At 58.6% G+C, this 19,611-nt stretch overlaps 4 protein-coding genes across 4 annotated transcripts in view; 2 read left to right on the top strand and 2 right to left on the bottom strand.

Annotated features, from left to right (window-relative positions):
- PTSG_09541 (uncharacterized protein) overlaps positions 1-3,630 on the bottom strand; it is a 13,034-nt gene extending 9,404 nt beyond the window's left edge. Inside the window, exons 1-8 of the mRNA XM_004989913.1 lie at positions 3,268-3,630; positions 2,802-2,891; positions 2,498-2,683; positions 1,936-2,183; positions 1,408-1,643; positions 1,078-1,251; positions 719-804; positions 302-442 (exon numbers count right to left, since the gene is read on the bottom strand). Of these exons, the coding sequence (XP_004989970.1) occupies positions 302-442; positions 719-804; positions 1,078-1,251; positions 1,408-1,643; positions 1,936-2,183; positions 2,498-2,683; positions 2,802-2,891; positions 3,268-3,585 (1,479 nt within the window). The 5' untranslated portion in view covers positions 3,586-3,630. The remainder of the gene's footprint in view (positions 1-301; positions 443-718; positions 805-1,077; positions 1,252-1,407; positions 1,644-1,935; positions 2,184-2,497; positions 2,684-2,801; positions 2,892-3,267) is intronic.
- Positions 3,631-3,995: 365 nt separating this feature from the next.
- On the bottom strand, positions 3,996-13,480 carry PTSG_09540 (spectrin; the record flags this gene model as incomplete). Its single annotated transcript, XM_004989912.1, has 7 exons — positions 3,996-5,372; positions 5,657-8,917; positions 8,996-11,176; positions 11,471-11,659; positions 12,118-12,384; positions 12,742-12,978; positions 13,406-13,480. The coding sequence occupies 7 exons, from the start codon at positions 13,478-13,480 to the stop codon at positions 4,200-4,202; spliced, it is 7,383 nt and encodes a 2,460-aa protein (XP_004989969.1). The 3' UTR covers positions 3,996-4,199.
- Positions 13,481-13,596: 116 nt separating this feature from the next.
- PTSG_09539 (uncharacterized protein) lies at positions 13,597-15,100 on the top strand. The gene has a single exon (XM_004989911.1). The coding sequence runs from the start codon at positions 13,709-13,711 to the stop codon at positions 14,951-14,953; it is 1,245 nt and encodes a 414-aa protein (XP_004989968.1). The 5' UTR covers positions 13,597-13,708; the 3' UTR covers positions 14,954-15,100.
- Positions 15,101-15,851: 751 nt separating this feature from the next.
- PTSG_09538 (uncharacterized protein) lies at positions 15,852-19,110 on the top strand (the record flags this gene model as incomplete). Its single annotated transcript, XM_004989910.1, has 7 exons — positions 15,852-15,896; positions 16,143-16,253; positions 16,529-16,605; positions 16,929-17,039; positions 17,244-18,105; positions 18,337-18,418; positions 18,695-19,110. The coding sequence occupies 7 exons, from the start codon at positions 15,852-15,854 to the stop codon at positions 19,108-19,110; spliced, it is 1,704 nt and encodes a 567-aa protein (XP_004989967.1).
- Positions 19,111-19,611: the final 501 nt, after the last annotated feature.

Raw genomic sequence — 19,611 nt, 5'->3', positions numbered from 1 at the left:
GCTTTCAAGGGGGGGCGCGCCGAAGCAATGACTCTTCTTTCAGGGGCATTTTTAAAAAAATTACCCGCCCTGCCACGAATCTTTTTTTTAATATGTGGAACTAAATACAACACACACACACACACACACACCCACACAAAGCACACACACACACACAAAGCACACACACACACACACACACGCACAAAGCACACACAAAGCACTCACACACACACACACAAAGCACACACACACACAAAGCACACACAAAGCACACACACACACACACACACACACACACACACACACACAAAGCACTCACTTTGACGCGCCAATCAAAGGCGATGAGGCGTGTTGTAAAACTGCTGGCGAGGTTGAGCGGCGACACATCGTCTCGTGTGGAGGAAATGCGGTCCACATTCAGCAATTGCCGAAACACATGCGCAGCGCCATCGCGCACAGCCTGGAGATACCACGTTGGAGAGAAAGCAAGACGGGTAGGACAGGTGAAGGTGGTGTTGGTGAGTGGGTGGCAAAATGAGTGATAGGGTGAGTGAACTAGAGAGAGCAGGTGGGAATGGAAGGTGGGCAGAATGTACAACACCGCAAACAAAAAAAAAACCAAAGGACGGGTGTGCATGCATGATGCGCGCATGCGAACACATTACACATGACACCGCACACGACAACCCAAAACATAACCACACAGCAGCCATGCAACGCATGAAGCGCAACTGACTTCGATGGGATCTTCCCAGTCACGGAACAGCGTCGCCTCGAGGAAGTGCACGAGCGAGGGCGCACCCGTGTGTGCACGGAGTGCCCCTGTCATGGAACGTGAACGACACATGGCAAGCAGAAATGCATTGATGACGGTTGGCACACAAACAGTATGAGTGGGATAGTTTGTGTCTGCGCGAGCGCACGTGTGCGTGTATTCGAGTGCGTGCCAGTACTCTTACACGTGCGTGCATGCATGTGCTTGACGTGTGTTTGGGCGGCAGGGCGGCTGAACGGACGGACTGCGCAGACGCACGTCTCGTTTCGTGTCATCATCGCACACACTCACACAGAGAGGTTCAAGTTCACCACCCACACCTTGGGAGAAGATAACGTGTGGAAACTGCTCTGCTGCTGTTGCCAGGGTTGTGGACCATGCCCGAAACACGTTGTACACGGAGTGCCGCAGGCTCTCACTCACGTGCGAGTGTGACAGTGTCGACACAAACGGCAACAGAACATCAAGCAGCAACACACCCTCACATGCTTGCCCTACCAGGAGCCATGAGGAGCGAAAGGGGAGGCAAGAAGAGCGAAAGGGTAAGTAAAGGTGAGCTGAACCCACAACAAGGCATACACACACACATACATACATACATACATACATACATACAAACATACATACATACATACATACATACACAGTACCTGTGATGGGGGAGAGGTCGATTGGGGCGCACAAGTCGGTGATGGAGAGGGTGGAGAGGAGGGCGTGAGTGACGGCAACAGAGACCTGGAGCTGTTGGTTGGACAGTTGCTTCATGGTGACGCTCCAATCCACGTCTCCAGTAGAGGCAAAGGGGCCGATGATGTTTGCATGGATGGTCTTCAAGGCCTCGGCTGCAGTGGCCAGCCCGCTCGCGTGCACGCGCGCCGCTGGTGTTCTGTTGGTGGTTGTGCGCAAGTCAGCCGCTGAATGGCAAGGTACAAATGCACAGAGAGATGGACAGGGCCAGAGAGAGGGACAGAGACACAGAGAGAGGGACAGAAGCAGAGAGAGGGACAGAGACAGACACACAGACACACAGACAGACACACAGACACACAGACAGACACACAGACACACAGACACACAGAAACACACAGACACACACAGACACACACACACACAGACGCAAACACACAGACACACAGACACACAGACACACAGACACACAGACACACACACACACACACCCGAGTGCGAGGGCAGCCAGGGCGTTGGTGGCGCGGGCGGATGGTGATTCGTTTCGGGAGAAGAGGGCCACTGTGTATCCGAGCCCCATTGCCGACATCAGGGCAACCTCGCGTACGGTTGTGGAAACAACAATGTCTGCAAGGAGTGATGGGATGGCTTCAAACTCGTGCTTGTGCGCGCCTGTTTCTTCTTCATCAAGGAGCGCGAGCAGTGGTGCGTCCAACTGCTGCAGCGTCAGCACATACGCCTGAGCAACACGGGGTCCTTACATGTGAGCTTCGCATGCATCTTCAACAAAACCAAGTCTCGGGAGCTATACTCCACGCACACACAGACACAGACACAGACACAGACACAGACACAGACACACACACACACACACACACACACAAAGCACACACACAGACACACAGACACACAGACACACAGACACAGACACACAGACACACACAAAGCACACACACACACAGACACACAGACACACAGACACACACAAAGCACACACACAGAGCCGAGGAGCAGCCGGAGGTGTGATGTTGCGTGTGCTTGTGCCATGACTACCTTGACACAGGTATGCGCGCTGGCCTCGTTGAGCTGATCCTGCGGCGTGTCTCGCACCACTCGAAGCGCCGCTGACAAGGCCTTGATCCAAGGGACAATGAGTTGCTCCAGGGCTGTTCGGACACAGCTGAGGGCCGCGACGTCAGCAAGAGCCGCAATGTCTGCGACAACACTCACAGCATTGTCCTGCACACCATGATGAGCCGGGGTGAGCGCAAGCAATCATGAGCGGCAAGTGTGCATGCAACAGCAGCTCCAACCAGTTGGCTGTGCCAATCCAAGCATCAATCAGCATGGGACTCACATCAGTGCACGTCCGCAGGAGGTGTTCGAGGTGTTCTTCATACCCAACACGTGTTTGGTCAGGGTAGTGCTCATGCAAGCTGCTCATCGCCTGTGCACGTGTGGGTACGTGTGGGTATGTGTGGCTACGTGTGAGCACAACGTCAAGGAGTACGTGAAGACCAGAAGCATGACTGCAGATCCAGTTGCAGGCAGGCAGGCAGGCAGAGAGGCAGAGAGGAAGAGAGGTAGAGAGGCAGAGAGGAAGAGAGGAAGAGAGGTAGAGAGGCAGAGAGGCAGAGAGGAAGAGAGGTAGAGAGGTAGAGAGGAAGAGAGCGAGGCAGACACAGACACACAGACACGCAGACACGCAGACACACAGACACACAGACACACTCACAGGCACGCAGACACGCAGACACACACACACACACACAGACACACACACACACACACACACACACACACACGCACGCATGCAAAAGGACCTTGCTTAGGTGACGCCGTGACATGCCGGAAACGATCATGTGCAGGCCGACGAGCGCAGAGACAATGTGGGCAAACGCATTGTCGCTGGTGTTGGCCGCAGCCTGCAAGCGCTGCTGTCGCACATCGCCTTTGCCTCCCTTGATGACGTTGTGCAGGTCCACGTACCAGCTCTGTGCCACAGCTTCAATGTGCTTTCGGCTGGGCGTGTCCCCGCCCTCCAGCACAGCGGTTCGCAGCGTCTTGGTGATCAGCGGCCAGTGGCTGGTGCTGCTGCTCGATTCAAGAGCCCGCACATGTTCGTGCACACGTGCCAACATCTTCTTGGTTGTTGGCTTGCTTGCTTTTGCTTGGTTGGTTGGCTGGTTTTGTGGTGTGTGTGTGTGTGTGTGTGTGTGTGTGTGTGTGTGTGTGTGTGTGTGTGTGTGTGTGTGTGTGTGTGTGTGTGTGTGTGTGTGTGTGGTGTTGCGAGAGACAGAGAGAGAGATGGAGAGAGATAGAGAGAGAGTGTGTGTGTGTGTCGTGTGTAGTGTGTGTGCAGGCGCGTGCGAGTTCCCCCTCTACTCACGCTCTGTTTCGCGCTGAGCTCACTGACCGCACACCACGATATTCCAATGATAGCACCACAAAGAGAACACAAACACAAGCAAACGCCATGAATGCACGGTCTCCCATCATGAGCAAGCAAGCAAACAAACAAGCAATAGCCCGCGATCATCATCATCATCATCATCACCACCACCACCACCACCAACCCACCCACCCTCCTTTCCCCACGCGTTTCTCTGCGAATTGCAACCAGCGAAAGTCCAAGCCAGCCACAATCATGCACGCACACCCACACGCACACACACACACACACAACACACATTGCCTGGGAAAAGCTGCTCTCTCCCTCTGCCTCGCTCCCCTGCCTCCTCCCTCTCTCTTCTCATCAGCTGGCGAAGATGTTCTTGGTAAAGTGGCTGTAGTCGAGGGCACCCGCAACCTCCCTGCCGCTCTCGTCCACATATGCGGGCATGTGGCGCGTGCAGTAGTCCACTTGGTCGGGCGTGAGCACGGAAGAGAGGTCGTCCACAGTCACATACGGCTTGCTGCCCGCGGCGGCCCGGAACGCGTTGATCACCTCGTTGGACGACTCCACGTTCTCCGTCGCGCGGCTGATCATAAACGCCATAAACTCCGCCTGCGACACGCGCCCGTCCATGTTCGGGTCAACCGTGCGCAGAATCGCCTCAAACTCAGGGTCAGCCTCGCCCTCCTCAACAACCTCCAGCGTGGAGTAGCCGAGACTGCGCAGGCACGACTTGAACTCCTGATGGTCAAGGAAGCCAGACCCGTCCTTGTCAAAGTAGCGGAAGGTGTCTGTAAACTCCTTCATCTGCTCCTCAGAGACGCCCGTGGCGTTCTTGGCCTGGATTTGCTGCTCCAGGTTGTGCTGCATGCGCATGCCAAGCTGCTCCAGCTGGTCCCACTGCTGCGCCAGCCCAACCGTCGAGTGTTCTGTGTACTTGTTGTCCAGAATCAGGTTCTCCTCCATGCGCGCCCCGAGGTCCTCAATCGTCTTGAGCGTGCTCTTCTTCTGCTGCACCTGCTCGTAATAGTGCTGCGTCGCCTCCAGCTGCTCCTCCAGCGTGCCCGTGCCCTCAACCAGCTTTGCGCGCGTGCTCACCAGCCACGCGTTGAACTCGTTGGCGTGCTTGGCAAACTTGCGCCTAAAATCGTCGTTCTCCTCCTGCCGCTTCATCTCTGCTTGAAGGTCCTTCGTGCGCTCCTCAATCGCCGCCTGCAGGCTGTCCCAAGACTCCTGCAGCGTGTCCACGGTGAACCACGTGTACGGGTTGGGCGCCTGCGTGTACGACGCAATGCGCTGGTTGAGCATGCGCAGCTCCTCAAAGTCCGACTCAGCCGAGCTCAGCGACTGGATGAAGCGCGAGTGGTGGTCGGCGAGGGCGCGAATCTCCTCTAGCGAGTTGACGCGCACGGGGTCTGTGAGGTCCTCCTCTGCATTCTCCAGCCATGAGTTGAGCTGGGACGCCTTCTTGGCAAACTCAAGGAACAGCTTGTCAATGTCCTTGAACGTCGTCTGCGTCTTCACCAGCATTTTCTGCACCGCGAAACGGAACCCAAGGCGGGTGGGTGTTGATGGGTGAGAAGAAGGGATGGGATGGGATGGATGGATGGATGGATGGATGGATGGATGGATGGATGGATGGATGGATGGATGAGCAAGGGAGGAGAAAACAAAGCGCACGCACACGCACAAACAAACAAACAAGTACACACACAACCACAACAAACAAACAAACAAACAAACAAACAAACAAACAAACAAACAAACAAACAAACAAACAAACAAGCAGCGGGGGATGGTAAAGGTGGCACACGCACCCTGCGGTTGGCGGCGGTGTCCAGGAGTTGCTGCCACTGCGAGAGAACAGACGTCCGCAGTGCATCAATGTCAGCAGAGTGCGTGTTCTTGTTCGCCTTGAGCTGCTCTGCCATGGCCTTGAAGGCATCGACGCGTGGCTGGAACAGCGACACGGAGCTGTCAAACGCGTCCTGCTTGTTCAGCAGCGCCTGCACAGCTGTCAGGTCCTTTCCAAAGTCGTTCAGCTCCTCCGGCGACATGGTCTTGTCCTTGATCCACGCCTGGATCGACTCCGCCTCGCGCGTGCACCGCAGAAACTCAAGGCGGTCACCAAGCGCGGCCTTGCGCTCGGCAGAGGCGTGCGTCAGCTCCTGCAGCGCCTCCTCCAGGCGCACCATGCTCTCTCGAATCTCGGCAGCCTGGTAGTTGCCCGCATCAACGAGCGAGCGCCCGCTGGTCAGCAGCTCCTGCACGCGCTGCTTGTGGTCGCCCAGGTCAACCTCAAACGCGTCGTGCTTCTTCGACAGCGCCTGCGCACCGGAGAGCGTCTCAATGGTGTCCACGCTCGTCATCATCGCCTGCTTCTCGTTGATCCACGACTCCTCCTCGTCAACGTCCGCCCGCAGCCGCTGGAACGCAAGCGCCTCCTGCAGCTTGGCCCCGCGCGCCCGGCTCTGCGCCTGCAGGCTCGTCCAGTCCTGCTCCAGCTGCGTGCGGCGCTCGGCAATGGTGTCCGCGGCGTAGTGGCCCGCGCTCACCAGGTCGGCGGCCGCATCCAGCACGCCGCGCACCTTGCCCTCGTGCGCCTGCACCTCCTCCTCAAAGTGCTCGTGCTTCTTCTGCAGGTTCTGCACGCCGGTGAGGTCCTTGCCAAAGTCCTCCGACGCCGCGGCGCGCGCCTTCTCCTTGATCCACGCCTGCTCGTCGTCAATGTCGCGCAGAATCTTCTGCAGCTGCAGCGACGCCTGCAGCTGCGTGCGGCGCTGCGTGGCCAGCTCCTGCACCGCCGCATACCGCGCAGCAATCTGCTCCCGCCGCGCGCGGATGTTGTCGGCATCAAAGTGGCCCGCGTCCACGAACGCCTGCGCCTGCTGGTTCACCTCCTCAATGCGCGCCTGGTGCGAGGAGATGTCTGCCTCCACCAGCTCGTGCTTCTTCAGCAGGCTCTGCACCGCGGGTAGGTCCTTGCCCAGGTCGCGTGAGGAGAGCTGCAGCTCAACCTCAGACAACCAAAAGTCCACGTCCTCCAGCCCAATGTTGAACTGCTGCAGGTTCTCCGCGTCCCGGAGTTTCTGCGTCTTGTCCTCCGACTGGGTGCACAGCTCCCGCCACGCGCGCTCAAGCTCGGCGATGCGCTCCGAGATGGGCGTGGCGTGGTCCGGGCTCTCCCCAATCAGCCGCTTCCCGTCGTTGATCACGGAGAAGATGCGGCCCTCGTTGGCCGTCACCTCCGCGTGGAACGTTTGGTGCTTCTGCACCTTGCCCTGGATGTTGCTTGGGTCGCGGTACGACGGGTCGGCCGCCACCTGCTGCCGCTCCGCCATCCATGCCTCAGCCTCGTCTGCGTCCCGGTAGAACTGCTGCACCTTCATGGCTTGCTCCAGGCGCTTGCCGCGCGCGTCAGACAGCTCCAGCAGGTGCTCCCACCGCGCGCTCACGGCGTGCTTGCGGTCGGAGATGGCCAGGGCGTCGTAGTGCTCCTGGGCAACCAGGCGGTCCGCCTCCGCAGTCACCTCCTGCACCTTCTCCTTCTGCGCCGCCAGGCTGTTCTCAAACTCGGCGTGCTTCTTCTGCATGGCCTCCACGCCGTCCAGCGTGCTGCCGACATCGTCGCTCTCCAGCGGGCCCTCGCGCGTCGTGATCCACGCCTCCACTTGCTCGGCCATGCGCTTGAACGCCTGCAGCTCCGCGCACTGCTCCAGTTGCTGCCGCCGGCCCTGCATCGCCTGTGCCAGCGCCTCTGTGCTGCTCCTCACGGCGTCCAGTCGCTCCTGGATGTCGCCTGATTTGCTGTGGCCCTGCTGCACCAGCTTCTCGCCAAACTCGCGCAGGCGGGCCAGCTCCTCCTGCCGCGCGTCAATCTCCGTCTGCACGTCCTGGTGCCGCTTCAGCAGGCCGTCTGCGCTTGCCGGGTCGTTTGCCAGCTCCGTTGCAGAGGCAAGCGTCTGCATGCTCGCCAGCCACGCCGCCAGGTCCCGCTGCTCGCTCAGGAACTGCTGGTAGCTCAGCGCCTCTGCAAGCGCGTCCTTGCGCACGGCCGCCTTGTCCTGCAGCGCCTGCCAGCCCTGGTCCACCTCCGCCAGCTTGGCGCGCACGCCCTCGGCCTTGCTCGGCTGCGCCGTGCTCAGGCGCTCTGCCTCTGCGCGCAGCTCGGCAACCTTTCCTTCCAGCGCCTGCAGGTCGCGCATGGCCGCCTCGTGCTTGCGCTGCAGGGCCTCCACGCTGGCGACGTCCTTGCCATAGTCCTCAGAGGAGAGTACAACGTCCTTCTCGTTGAAGCGCGCCTTGGTTTCGTCCACGTCGCGGTTGAAGCGGTGCACCTCCTGTGCCGCCAGCAGCGCGTCCCGCCGCTGTGTTGCCAGCGCCTGCAGGGCCGCCCAGCGCTCGTTCAGCGCCGTGCGCCGCTTCTCAATCGCCGCCGCCTGGGAGTGCCCGCTCTTCACCAGCGTATCCGCAAGCTTGTTCGCCACCTGCAAGCGGGACTCGTTGGCCGTCAGGTCCTTGACAAAGTCGTCAAACTTCTTCTGGATGCTCTCGTTGTGCTCCAGGTCTGCGCCCACGTCCTCCTGGGCAGCCACGGCCTCACGCGTGTTCATCCACGACTCCACCTCGTCCAGCTCGCGGTTGAACTGGAACAGCTGCTGCGTCTCCTCCAGCCGCTTGCGCCGCGCCGCCGCCGCCTCAATCAGCTGCGTGTACTGCGACTCCAGCGCGTTCTGTCGCTCCGTCACAGCAGCAATAACCTCGGGGTCCGCACGCTTCTGCTGTCCCTGTGCTCGCGAGCCAGTCGACTGCTGTGCTTGCTGCTGCTGCTGCTGCTGCTGCTGCTGTGCTTGTTCAGGGCCCACCTCTGCGACAACTTCGCGCAGGAAGGCCGCTGGAACAAAGCCAACGCGCCCGTCCTTCTCGCAGCGCCACCAATCTGCAGAGTCCTTGGACACCAGTGCAATAATCTCGCCCTTCTGGACAGACAGCTTCTTTGGATCCGCCTTCGCATCGAACGTGTGCTTGGCCTTGACACGCTTCTTCGACTTGGCCTTGGGTGTGGCTGGTTGCTGCTGCTGCTGCTGCTGCTGCTGCTCTTCTTGCTGGTCTTGCTGCTGCAGCTGATCGGCTTCTGCCGCGTCGGGAACATAAACGTGCTGGCACTTGCGGCAGTCCTCGGCCAAACGCTCAATGTCACCCTTGTACGCGCGCAGGTCCTGCTCGACCACCTCGTGCTTCTTCAGCAGGCCCTGTGCGCTGTCCTCGTCCTTGCCAAAGTTGTCGTTTGTGACCACGGGCTCCTTCTCCGCCATCCACGCCTGCGCCTCGTTGGCGTCTGCCAGGTACTGCTGCACCTGCAGGGCGTGGTCCAGCGCCACGGTCCGTTGCTGCGCCGTGCTGTTCAGCGCGCGCCACCGCTGCAGCAGCTCGTCGCGGTGCTGGCGCACTTGTTCCGCAGCGTAGTGCCCGCCAGCCACCAGCTGCTGCGCCGTCTTCTCCACATCCTGGATGTGCGACTTTCGGCCCGTGAGCTCGGCCAGAAGCGCGTTGTGCTTCTTCTGCAGGCTCTGCACGGAGGTGAGGCTGCTGCCCGTGTTGGTGGACGCGGCAAGGGGCTCCTTCTCCTTGATCCAGGACAGCTCGTCGTCGAGCGTGCGCAGGAACATCTGCAGCTGCAACGACTCCTCGAGCTGCTGCTTGCGGCGCTGCATGGGCTGCGTGAAGGCGTTGTAGCGCGTGGTGAGCGCCTGCTCGCGCGCCTGGATGGCCTCCGCCTGGAAGTTGCCTGCGTCCATCATCTCCTTTGCCTGCCGCTGGATGGCCTCCAGCCGCTCCTGGTGGCCCGCCACGTCCGCTTCCAGCAGCTGGTGCTTCTTGATGAGGTTCTTGACGGAGCTGAGGTCGCGGCCAAGGTCCTCCGATGCGAGCGCTTTCTCCACGTCCTTGCACCACCCGTCCATGTCGTCCACGCGGCGGCTGAACTCCTGGTGCTGGTGCGCCTCCTCCAGGCGCTGGCCCTTGGTGTCAGACTCCTCTTGCAGCGTGGCCCACTGGTTGCCCAGCTCCCGCTGCCGCTGCTCAATGTAGTCCGTGGCGTAGTGGCCCTGCTGCACCAGCTGCGCGCCGGCGTCCTGCACGGCTGTCACGCGGCTCTCGTTGGCCTGCAGCTCCGCCTTGAACGCCTCGTGGTTCTTGATCTTCCCGCGCAGGTTGGTCGGGTCCTTGTACGCGCCGTCTGTGGCGGCCTGCAGCTTTTCCTTCATCCACGCCTCGGCCTCGTCTGCGTCGCGCTTGAACTCCTGCAGCTGCTTGGACGCCTCGAGCTTCGTGCGCCGCTCTGCTGCGGCCTTGACCAGCGCCGCCCGTCGCTCCAGCACGGCGTCGCACCGCGCCTGGATCTCCGCGGCCTGCGAGTGGCCCTCCGTTGCCAGGCGCGCGGCCGCCTGCTGCAGCGCCGCTGTCTTCTCCTCGTGCGCTGCGAGCGACTTTTCAAAGTCGTCGTGCTTCTTCAGCAGCGCGTCCACCGTGTCCAGGGAATCGCCCAGGTCCTCTGTGCGCAGGGCAGACTCGCGCGACGCCAGCCAGGACTCCACCTGCTCCGTGTCGCGCAGGAACACCTGCATGGCGCGGGCCTCCTCAAACTCGTGCTGCCTGCGCTTCCACAGCTCGTCCAGCGCCGCCCGCTCGCCCTTGAGCGCGTCCAGCCGCTGCTTCACCTCCTCTGCGGCGTAGTGCCCGCGCAGGATGAGGCGCGACCCAAACTCCTCCACGGCGTTAAAGTTTGCCTGGCGCGCCTGCAGCTCGTCGTGGCGCTCCTGGTGCCGCTGCAGCAGCGCGTCGGCGCCGGCAACGTCCCGCACCGTCTCCTCCACAGACATGAGCGACGTCATGTCGGCAATCCAGGACGTGGAGCTCTGCAGGTCGTTGAGGAACCGCTGCAGGTCGTGTGCGTCGTCGAGCTTGGTCTTGCGCTGGCGGGCGGCGCTGCTCAGCTGCTCCCAGTGCTGCGACACGGCGTCGCGCTTGGTCCGCACGTCCCCGGCGCTGTCGGGGAAGGCCGTGCACAGGCGGCGAGCGTCGTCGCTCAGGCTGGCCACGCTGTCACCGAGCGCAGCCAGGTCGCGCGTGAACACCTCGTGTTTGCGCTGCAGGGCCTCCACGCTGGCGAGGTCTTTGCCGTAGTCCTCTGTGGAGAGCATGGCCATCTTCTCGCTGATGCGGCTGTCGATTTCGTCGGCGTCGCGGTTGAAGGCGTGGATCTGCTTGGCGTTGCTCAGCAGCTCGTGCCGCTGCGCCGCCTGCTTCTTCAGCGCAGCCCACGCGTCGTTGATCGCCTGGTGTACCGTGCACAAGAGGGATGTGAGTTGTTGTTTAAGTTGGTGTTGTTGTTGTTTAAGTTGGTGTTGTTGTTGTTTAAGTTGTTGATGTTGTTGATGTTGGTGGTGATGGTGGTGACGGTGGAACGAGTGTTCTTGGTGAGGGTGACGCGTGGCAAGGCACGGTTTGATGGATTGTGGGGTGAACGGACACTCTAACAAAAGAACCGCTTGTGGTGTGAAGCGTACTGCAAGCACACACGTACATGCATGGAGCATCACAAACAGATCAGCGCAGTCAGATGTACGCACCTGCTGGCGCTGTTGAATAAACGTTTGCTCTGGATGGCCTTGGCGAATGAGGTCAACGGCCATCTTGTTCACGGCGTCCACGCGCACGTCACTGGCAGTCAAATCGTTGGTGAAATCGTCAAATTTCTTCTGCAGCATGCCCACGTGCTCCAGGTCCTTGCCCACATCTTTGGAGCTGGCAATCTCGGCCTGCGCACGCGGTGTTGTCACACCGAAACACCGAGGTTGTGGTTGATACAAGCAAGGAAGCAAAGGAGGAAATGGGAATGAAAGGAAAGACGCAGGTCATTGTACAGACAGGGAGAGGGAGAGGGAGCGTGCATGTGAGCATGTGTGTATGTGCGTGTGCGTGTGCATGTGTGAGCATGTGTGAATGTGTGTGAGTGTGTGTGTGAGTGTGTGAGTGTGTGAGAGTGTGCGAGTGTGTGTGTGTGTGAGCATGTGTGAGTGAGTGAGCGAGTGAGTGTGTGTGTGTGAGACGGCGGTTGTAGTTGCGAGATTTTAAAATGCAGGACGCAGAGCAAAACTGGAGCACAGGAGAGACATAGATACACCCACAGCTACGAGCACAGCCAAGTAGCCCACAAGCATGAATGCACCGCAAACCAAAGGCAGAGCAAGCAAGACTCGTCCCACCCTCAGCTCACCTTGCTTTGAATCCAAGCGTCGACCTCGTCCACCTCGCGCTTGAAGGCGAGGAGAGCCTGCGCCTCTTGCAGCTTGCGTGCCTTGAGCTTGCTGCGTTCGAGCAGAAGCGCCCACTGTTCCTCCACAAACTCGATTTTGGCGGCAATGGCGTCAGCGGCGTAGTGGCCGTGGTTGATCAGTTCATGCCCGGAGAGCTTGACTGTGGACAGCGCGTTCTCGTTGGCGTGTATCTCGGCCTCAAACGTCTTGTGTTTCTTGATTTTTGCCTGTGGGTGTGTGTCAGCATGCCAATGATAAGCTTGGTGAGGGACGAGGTGGCGTGACACCGACCAGCAAGCATGCCGTTGCACAAAACCAAGCTTGGGCTTGCCCAGGGCACGTGTATGCACGCAAAACAAAACAAAACACCGGGGCACCCACTGACAGACCTCAAGTGAGCCACATGCATATCGACACACAGTACACACTCATACAGACAGAGGCAAAAACAAAAAAAAAATACACGCATGCACACACAGATGTACGCACACAAACATATGCACACACAAGTCTCTACATGTGCACACACAAGTATATACACGTGTACACACACACACACACGCACACGGTATACACGACACCACCTGCAGGTTGGTTGGGTCCTTGTGGGCCTCCTCTGAGGCGATTTTGAGCCTGCTGGCAATCCATGCCTCAAGCTCCTCACAGTTTCGGTTGAACTGCTGGAGCTTCTTGCTGTCTTGAAGCTTGGCGCGGCGCTGTGCGGCCACTTCCTTGAACTCGGACCATCGCTTCAGCACAGCCTGTCTTCTGGCGGCAATCTGCTCCACGCTGCCCAGCAAGCTTACCGTACTGGAAGCAATCTGCACGCCAGGCAAACGGCGGGTGAGTGGTACAAGTATTGTGTTGTGCTTTTGGTGTTGCTTGTTGTTGTTGGTGCTTGTTGCTGTTGTTGGTGCTTGCTGTTGTTGCTGTTGTTGTTGCTTGTTGTTGTTGGTGGTGCTTGTTGCTGTTGTTGTTGCTTGTTGTTGTTGGTGCACGTCAACGACTGTTGTGATGTGGCGAGTGAAAGTGGGAACTCAACAAGCGTTCAGAAGGCGAGTCGCAAGCACACCCCACCGAGCACGGCAGAAACGTGGCGCGCCACACAAAACCAACAAGCACGCACACGAAGCACGCACCACAACAAAGCCCACACCACAACAAAGCCCACACCACAACAAAGCCTGCACAACAAAAGCATACACGAAGCGGTGCATCCCTCCACCCTCCCCCTTTCCTTCAACGAACCGCTTCTCTTTCGGACGCAGTTTCACTGGCGACTGGCTGGCCTGGTGTGGCCGCCGTGCTTTCCTTCTCGCTCATGGTGGATGGCGGTCAACTGCCGTCGTTGTGTTTGCTTTGCCTCCTTCGCTGCTGTGAGCGACAAAACAACAGACAAGCGATAATTGATGGAAGGTATTGCTATTTGTCCAAACGTCGTGTGGGAAGAAGAAGGAAAGAAAGGAAGACGCACACCACACCACAGCACACCACACTACCACACCACACGACAAACCGCAAACAACCCCCCCCCCCCTCTTCCAAACACACATGGCGGACGACATTGGACCAGCGCTGCCGCCGCACTTGGCAGCAGTGAGGCGCACACAGCGAAGCCCGGACCGGCAACAAGGCAGCGCCGTGGGCCCCGCGCTGCCGCCACATTTGGCTGCAAGCCACCAACACCAACACGCGGGCGCGGACGATCGCAGTGGCCATGATGACGTTGTGGGCAGCGATGAGCGACGGCGGCGTCACCGCAGTTCGTCGTCGCCGTCCAGAGGCAAGCACAAAAAACACAAGAAGAAGCACAAGAAGAAACACAAGAAGAAGAGCAGCAAGAAGCGGCGACACAGCGACAGCGAAAGCGACGATGACCGCAGCTCCGACAGCCACGCAGCCCGCCACCACACATCCAAGCCGGAAGACTCGAGAATAGCAGACGCAAGATCAACGGGGCCGGAACCATCACGCGAGACACCGGATGCGCTAGACCAAGATCAACAGCAGCACGGTGCCCGCCGTGCTGTAGGTCCACAGCTGCCACCGCACCTGCTTGCCCAACAGGAAGCGGCTGATAACACGGACAACGACAAGGAAGCACATGCTTTGCTGACGAGCAGCAACACACGCAACACAGCTGGTGCAGGAGCTTCCACCGCCGGTGGCGAAGATGACGACGGCGACGATGATGATGACGATGACGAGATGGGTCCGATGCCAGCGAGCGCACAGGAGATGGCGCAGGCAGAGCTGGAGTCGATCCGCCGTGGCTTTGATGAATGGGATCAGGTGGCGCACGAGAAGACGATGCTTGCCAAGTATGGCGCCAAGCCACAGCGCGAGGACTGGATGACGGAGCTGCCAGAGCGCCACCGCAAGAACTTTGGCGTGACGAACCGTACGTTCAAGCGGCACTACGGCTCGACGGACGACGGCAGCAGCTGGACCGCGACACCCAACGCAGAAGGCAAGCGCGTGCCGAAGCCAGCCAAGTTTGACCCCGCGCTGAAGGGCCGGATGAAGACCAAGGCGGAGGTGGAGCGCGCAGAGGAGGTGCGCGAGAAGGTGCAGGAGTTCAACCAGGCGCGGCGCAATGAGTCCCTCATGGATATGCACATGCGCAAGCAGAAGAAGGCCAAGCAGCAGCGCGACCCAGATGCCATGCCCAGCGGCCGCGTGCGCTTTGACCGCGAGCGGGACCTGCTCTCCAGCAACGTCAGCCAGTCTGCACGTGATCGCATGATCAAGAAGGCCGCAGGGTTCCACAGCCGCTTCACCACGGGATCCTCCTAGTTGTGCTTTTCTCCCTCGCTTGTCTGTCTGTCTGTCTGTTTCTTAGGTTGATTCATGTCATGTTGTCACATCAAATGTCACCACGTTATTACATTGTGTGATGATGTGACGTGACACGTGTCACGCATAAACGCATATTGAGGCCCCTTCTTGCTTGCAAAGCTGGAAAGCTGTGGGACTGTGCGGGGTGGGAGGGGGGGAGAGACAAGAGGTGAGGGACGCCACAACACATCACGTCAATGTCTCATCACAACTCAAACTCCACACACCCACCCACACCCACCCACACACACACACACACACACACACACACACACACACACACACACACACACACACACATACACACACACACATACACACACACACACACACAGCGAGTTTTCCCCAATAAAGTCAGGGAACACACACACCCACACACACACACACACACACACACACACACACACACACACACACACACACACACACACAAAGGGCTGCATTTTATGCTGTTTTCCCACCTGCGGACACGGCGCTGAAACGTGCGCTTGTTGTTGTGTGGTGGTGGTGTGTTGTGGTTGTGGTTGCAGTCAGCCAGCCAGCCAGTGGTGGGTGTCATTGTTGTTGTGTTGCTGACCTCCACACCACCCTGCAGCCGACACACATCCCATACACACACGCATACGCACACATATGCACGCATACGCACAGGTGTTCATCAACTTGCCGCTTGTTTCACTCGTTGCGAGACCTCACGCTGTCTTTGCCTCTCTGTCGTTGTTTGGGGTTGTTGCTGTATCGTTGTAACGTGACGATCACTTCACATTACGCGAACGCGTAGAGTGGCTGGCGCATCTCTCGGGTGGTGGCATTGTCGTTGGCCTGCGTTAGCAGAGATTGCCACCCACCCACCAGCATGGAGGAAAAAGCAAGCACAGCTGTTGTGGTGATAGAGAACTCGGTAAGACCACGACACACTCTCGACAGGCACCCGAGCACGCACATCACGCAAGAGCGTATTGCAAGAGCGTATCGCAAGAGCGTATCATACACTCGCACAAGCACACACATGCGCGCACACAAGCACGCATGCGCGCACACAAGCACGCATACGCGCACACTCACAAGCACACACACATGCGCACGCCGTTAACATCTCCCTCACTTGCTCTTGAAACCCAATGTGACAACCGACGCCTGCGTGCAGACACCAAAGCAAGTGCGCACCTTGCTTGGGCAGCAGGCTGTACCAGAAAGCGCCGTCTCTGCCAATGCAAGAGGCACTGTCTGCTTTGTACGCGCAAACTCCACGGAAGAGGTTTGCTTTTGTGCGTGACATCTCGCAGCCTATGCAAATGTTGCGCCTCCGCTTGTAAACGTGTGTGTGCATATGTGTGTGGAAGTCAGTGAGTGTGCGTGTGCGTGAATGTGTATGTGTGTGCGCGTGAGTGTGTATCACTTCTGCCTCAGTGGCCGCATGTCGGTGTCTGTGTACCTGGAATATGCACCGTGAACCATCGTAAGTCAGGCTGATGGGTCTGCACGTGCGGCTGATGCGTTGATGCTTGTGTTTCTGCTGAACTGTGGCTGCAGGGCTTGACGTTCATGCAAAAGCTATGCTTTCGACCGGGAATGCAAAGCGGCACATGGATCGTCGCATACGCACTTGTGTAGGTTCACCGCGTTCCGCTGCATCATCACTCTTGCTTGCCCACACGCTCTTGGCGTTCTGCATGGTCACCACAGAGAGAGAGACAGAGACACACAGAGACAGACAGACAGACAGACAGACAGCGAGACAGAGAGACAGAGACACACAGAGAGACAGAGAGACAGAGAGACAGCGAGACAGAGAGACAGAGACACACAGAGAGACAGAGACAGAGAGAGAGAGACGCACCACACACACGTGCGTACACGCACACACACGCGCGCCTTGTGAATGCTCTTCAAGTCTATCTACCTCACACGCGCCATTTCGGATGTGCTGCAGTCTGGGCAAAGCTGAGAATGTGCTGTGGTTGCACGGCGTGCCTGTGGGTGCGTCGCTTGCCAACCACCGCAACATGTTCGTGCACTTTTCCAACTTTGGCGGCATCATCAGGCATGTGCGCATGCATATGCGCCGCAATTACAAATCACATCGTCAACAGGCTTCTACCGCAGTCACACACACACACACACACACACACACACACACACACACACACACACACACACACACACACACACACACACACACAAGCACAAGCACACCTCCACATCACCCGTCACCGGCATCTAACACGTTTGTTTGTGGGTTGTGCAGGTTCACGCTGTCCCCCGCGTCGCGTGACGGCTGTCGATCTGTCCGCATTCACTACCGCACGCACGCTGCAAAGGTGGCAGCGAAACAGTGGCTGAAGGACCACGAAGGGCTGTGGAAGCAGTACGCGAAAAAAGGGCAGTGGCCTGCAACAGGCAGCGCCAGCAACAGCCGACGCTCAAGCACAAGCACCGCAGCGGCGCGACCAATCACGCGCGCGAACGCAGTAGCACCACGCCCACCCCTGCAGCCTCTGCCGCCTGCAGCCAGTTTACTCTCGCCCCCTGAGTCGCAGCAAGAGACACAGGACGATGCGAGCCAGGTGACATTCACCCCAACCGCTACTGCCAGCACCAGCAGCAACACAGGAACTGCTGGCAGCGGCGGTGGCGTACGTGCGTTGAGGAAGGTGGTGCAGCCCCGGCGACGCGATGACGACGACGATGATGGCGATGATGGCAATGATGACGATGACCATGATGATGGCAGTGATGACGATGATGATGTCGGCAACAGGCACAAAGGTTACGATGAGGATGATGATGACAACGATGATGCTGATGATGATGACGATGCTGGGGCGTTGCAGCTGCACGGTTTACACACGGGGAGCGGTGTTGGTCCGGTGCGCGCTGTGCCCGTCAAAGCCGTCAAGGCGGTGAAGAAGACACCAGAGCAGCAAGAGCAGCAGTCGCAGCAGTCGCAGTCGCAGTCGCACACGTTCACAGACGAGCTATTTCGCGAGCTCATGGCTGAGGGAGACACCGAACAGAAGGCTGAGGGGAAGGGGGAGGGGCAGGAGACAGAACCAGGGGAGGATGCACACGTGGCGCAGCATGGTGAAGGCACTACCGCTGCACAACAGGTGCCGGTAGCAGCAGCTGCTTCAGGAGCGACTGCTGACAACACCGCCCGCGCATCATCATCATCACCACCATCATCATCTGCTGTTGCTGTGGGTCACAATCGTGAAGTGGACATGAGGGCGGAAACAGTGCACCGCGATGGCGATGATGATGATGATGATGATGATGATGATGATGATGACCACGACGGTGGTGCTGGCACACGTGCCGTGCTCACTGCTGATGCGCAGCGACAGCAAGCCATGCAGAAGAGAGGACCGGAACAAGCGGGCAAGAGCACTGATGGTGATGCTGTTGAGGGCGCGCAACACCGTAAGACAAGAGAACCCAGTTACCATGAACAACAACAACAACAACAACAACAACAACAACAACAACAACAACAACAGCAGCAGCAGCAGACACCGCCGCCCCTCATCCCAATTGCTGAGATGAATGCACATCGTCCCAGCCCGCCACTAATCGGAGCAACAACGACAACAACAGCAGTGCAGGGCACCAGCCGTGAACTCACAGACCAGGCACAGCACCACCCACCTCAACCACCTCAACCACATTTCTCGCCATCGCCCGCACCCATATTGCCAGCGACGCCAGCAACGCAGTTAGCGATCGCCTCCATGTCAGCAGAAATTCCAACAGCAGCGACAGCAGCAGCCGTCTCCACCGCAGCCGCAACGCCCGCAGCAGGGGCCAGCGTGCCACAGACGTCCACAGTGGCGACAACGGACCCGATCCAGAGCATGCTGGGGTCATCCCACTCGTTTGCCGATGTGCTGACCGCGCTCACGTCATCTCTGCAAGCGGCTGTCGATGGGCTTCACCCCGGCTGTTCCTCCCTCGCCCCCGACCACCCCGCACACAAGTACACGCGCGCGCAGACGTTTGCCGAAACCGTGACATGCACGCACTGCATGCGTGCACCCGTGGAGTGGATATGCAGTTGTCGCACGCAGGTCTGCACCGCCTGTGCCAGCAAGCAGCAGCAACTCAAGCGTACGTAGTGCTCTTTGTCGTGTGAGAATGCGTGTAGGGGTGCATGTGTGTGCGTGTTCGTGTGTGTGTCAACGTGTGATGTCAACGTGTGGTGTAGCGTGTGTGTTGGTTTTGGCCGCATGGTGTTGCTGCTTGGCAGACATGCATGTGAATATCGCTGACTCTCGCATGCGTTTGATGTGTGAACGACATGGCTGCAGTGACGCTGCTCTCCCTGACACCAAAGGACATTGGCTGGTTGAGCGAGCACAAGGCAACGCCAAATGGACGTGCACACGCACCGAGCAAACAACAACAACAACAACAACAACAACAGCTTCCACAACAACTTCCACAACAACTTCCACAACAACAACAACAACAACAACAACAACAACAACAACAACAACAACAACAACAACAACAACAACAACAACAACAACAACAACAACAACAACAACAACAACAACAACAACAACAAGAAGCACGGGAATCCTGCAAGACTGACGATGACGATATCTTTTCGCTGC

The sequence above is a fragment of the Salpingoeca rosetta genome (assembly GCF_000188695.1).
Source record: "Salpingoeca rosetta unplaced genomic scaffold supercont1.26, whole genome shotgun sequence".
Lineage (NCBI taxonomy): Eukaryota > Choanoflagellata > Craspedida > Salpingoecidae > Salpingoeca > Salpingoeca rosetta.
This window is presented reverse-complemented; position numbering and strand designations above follow the sequence as displayed.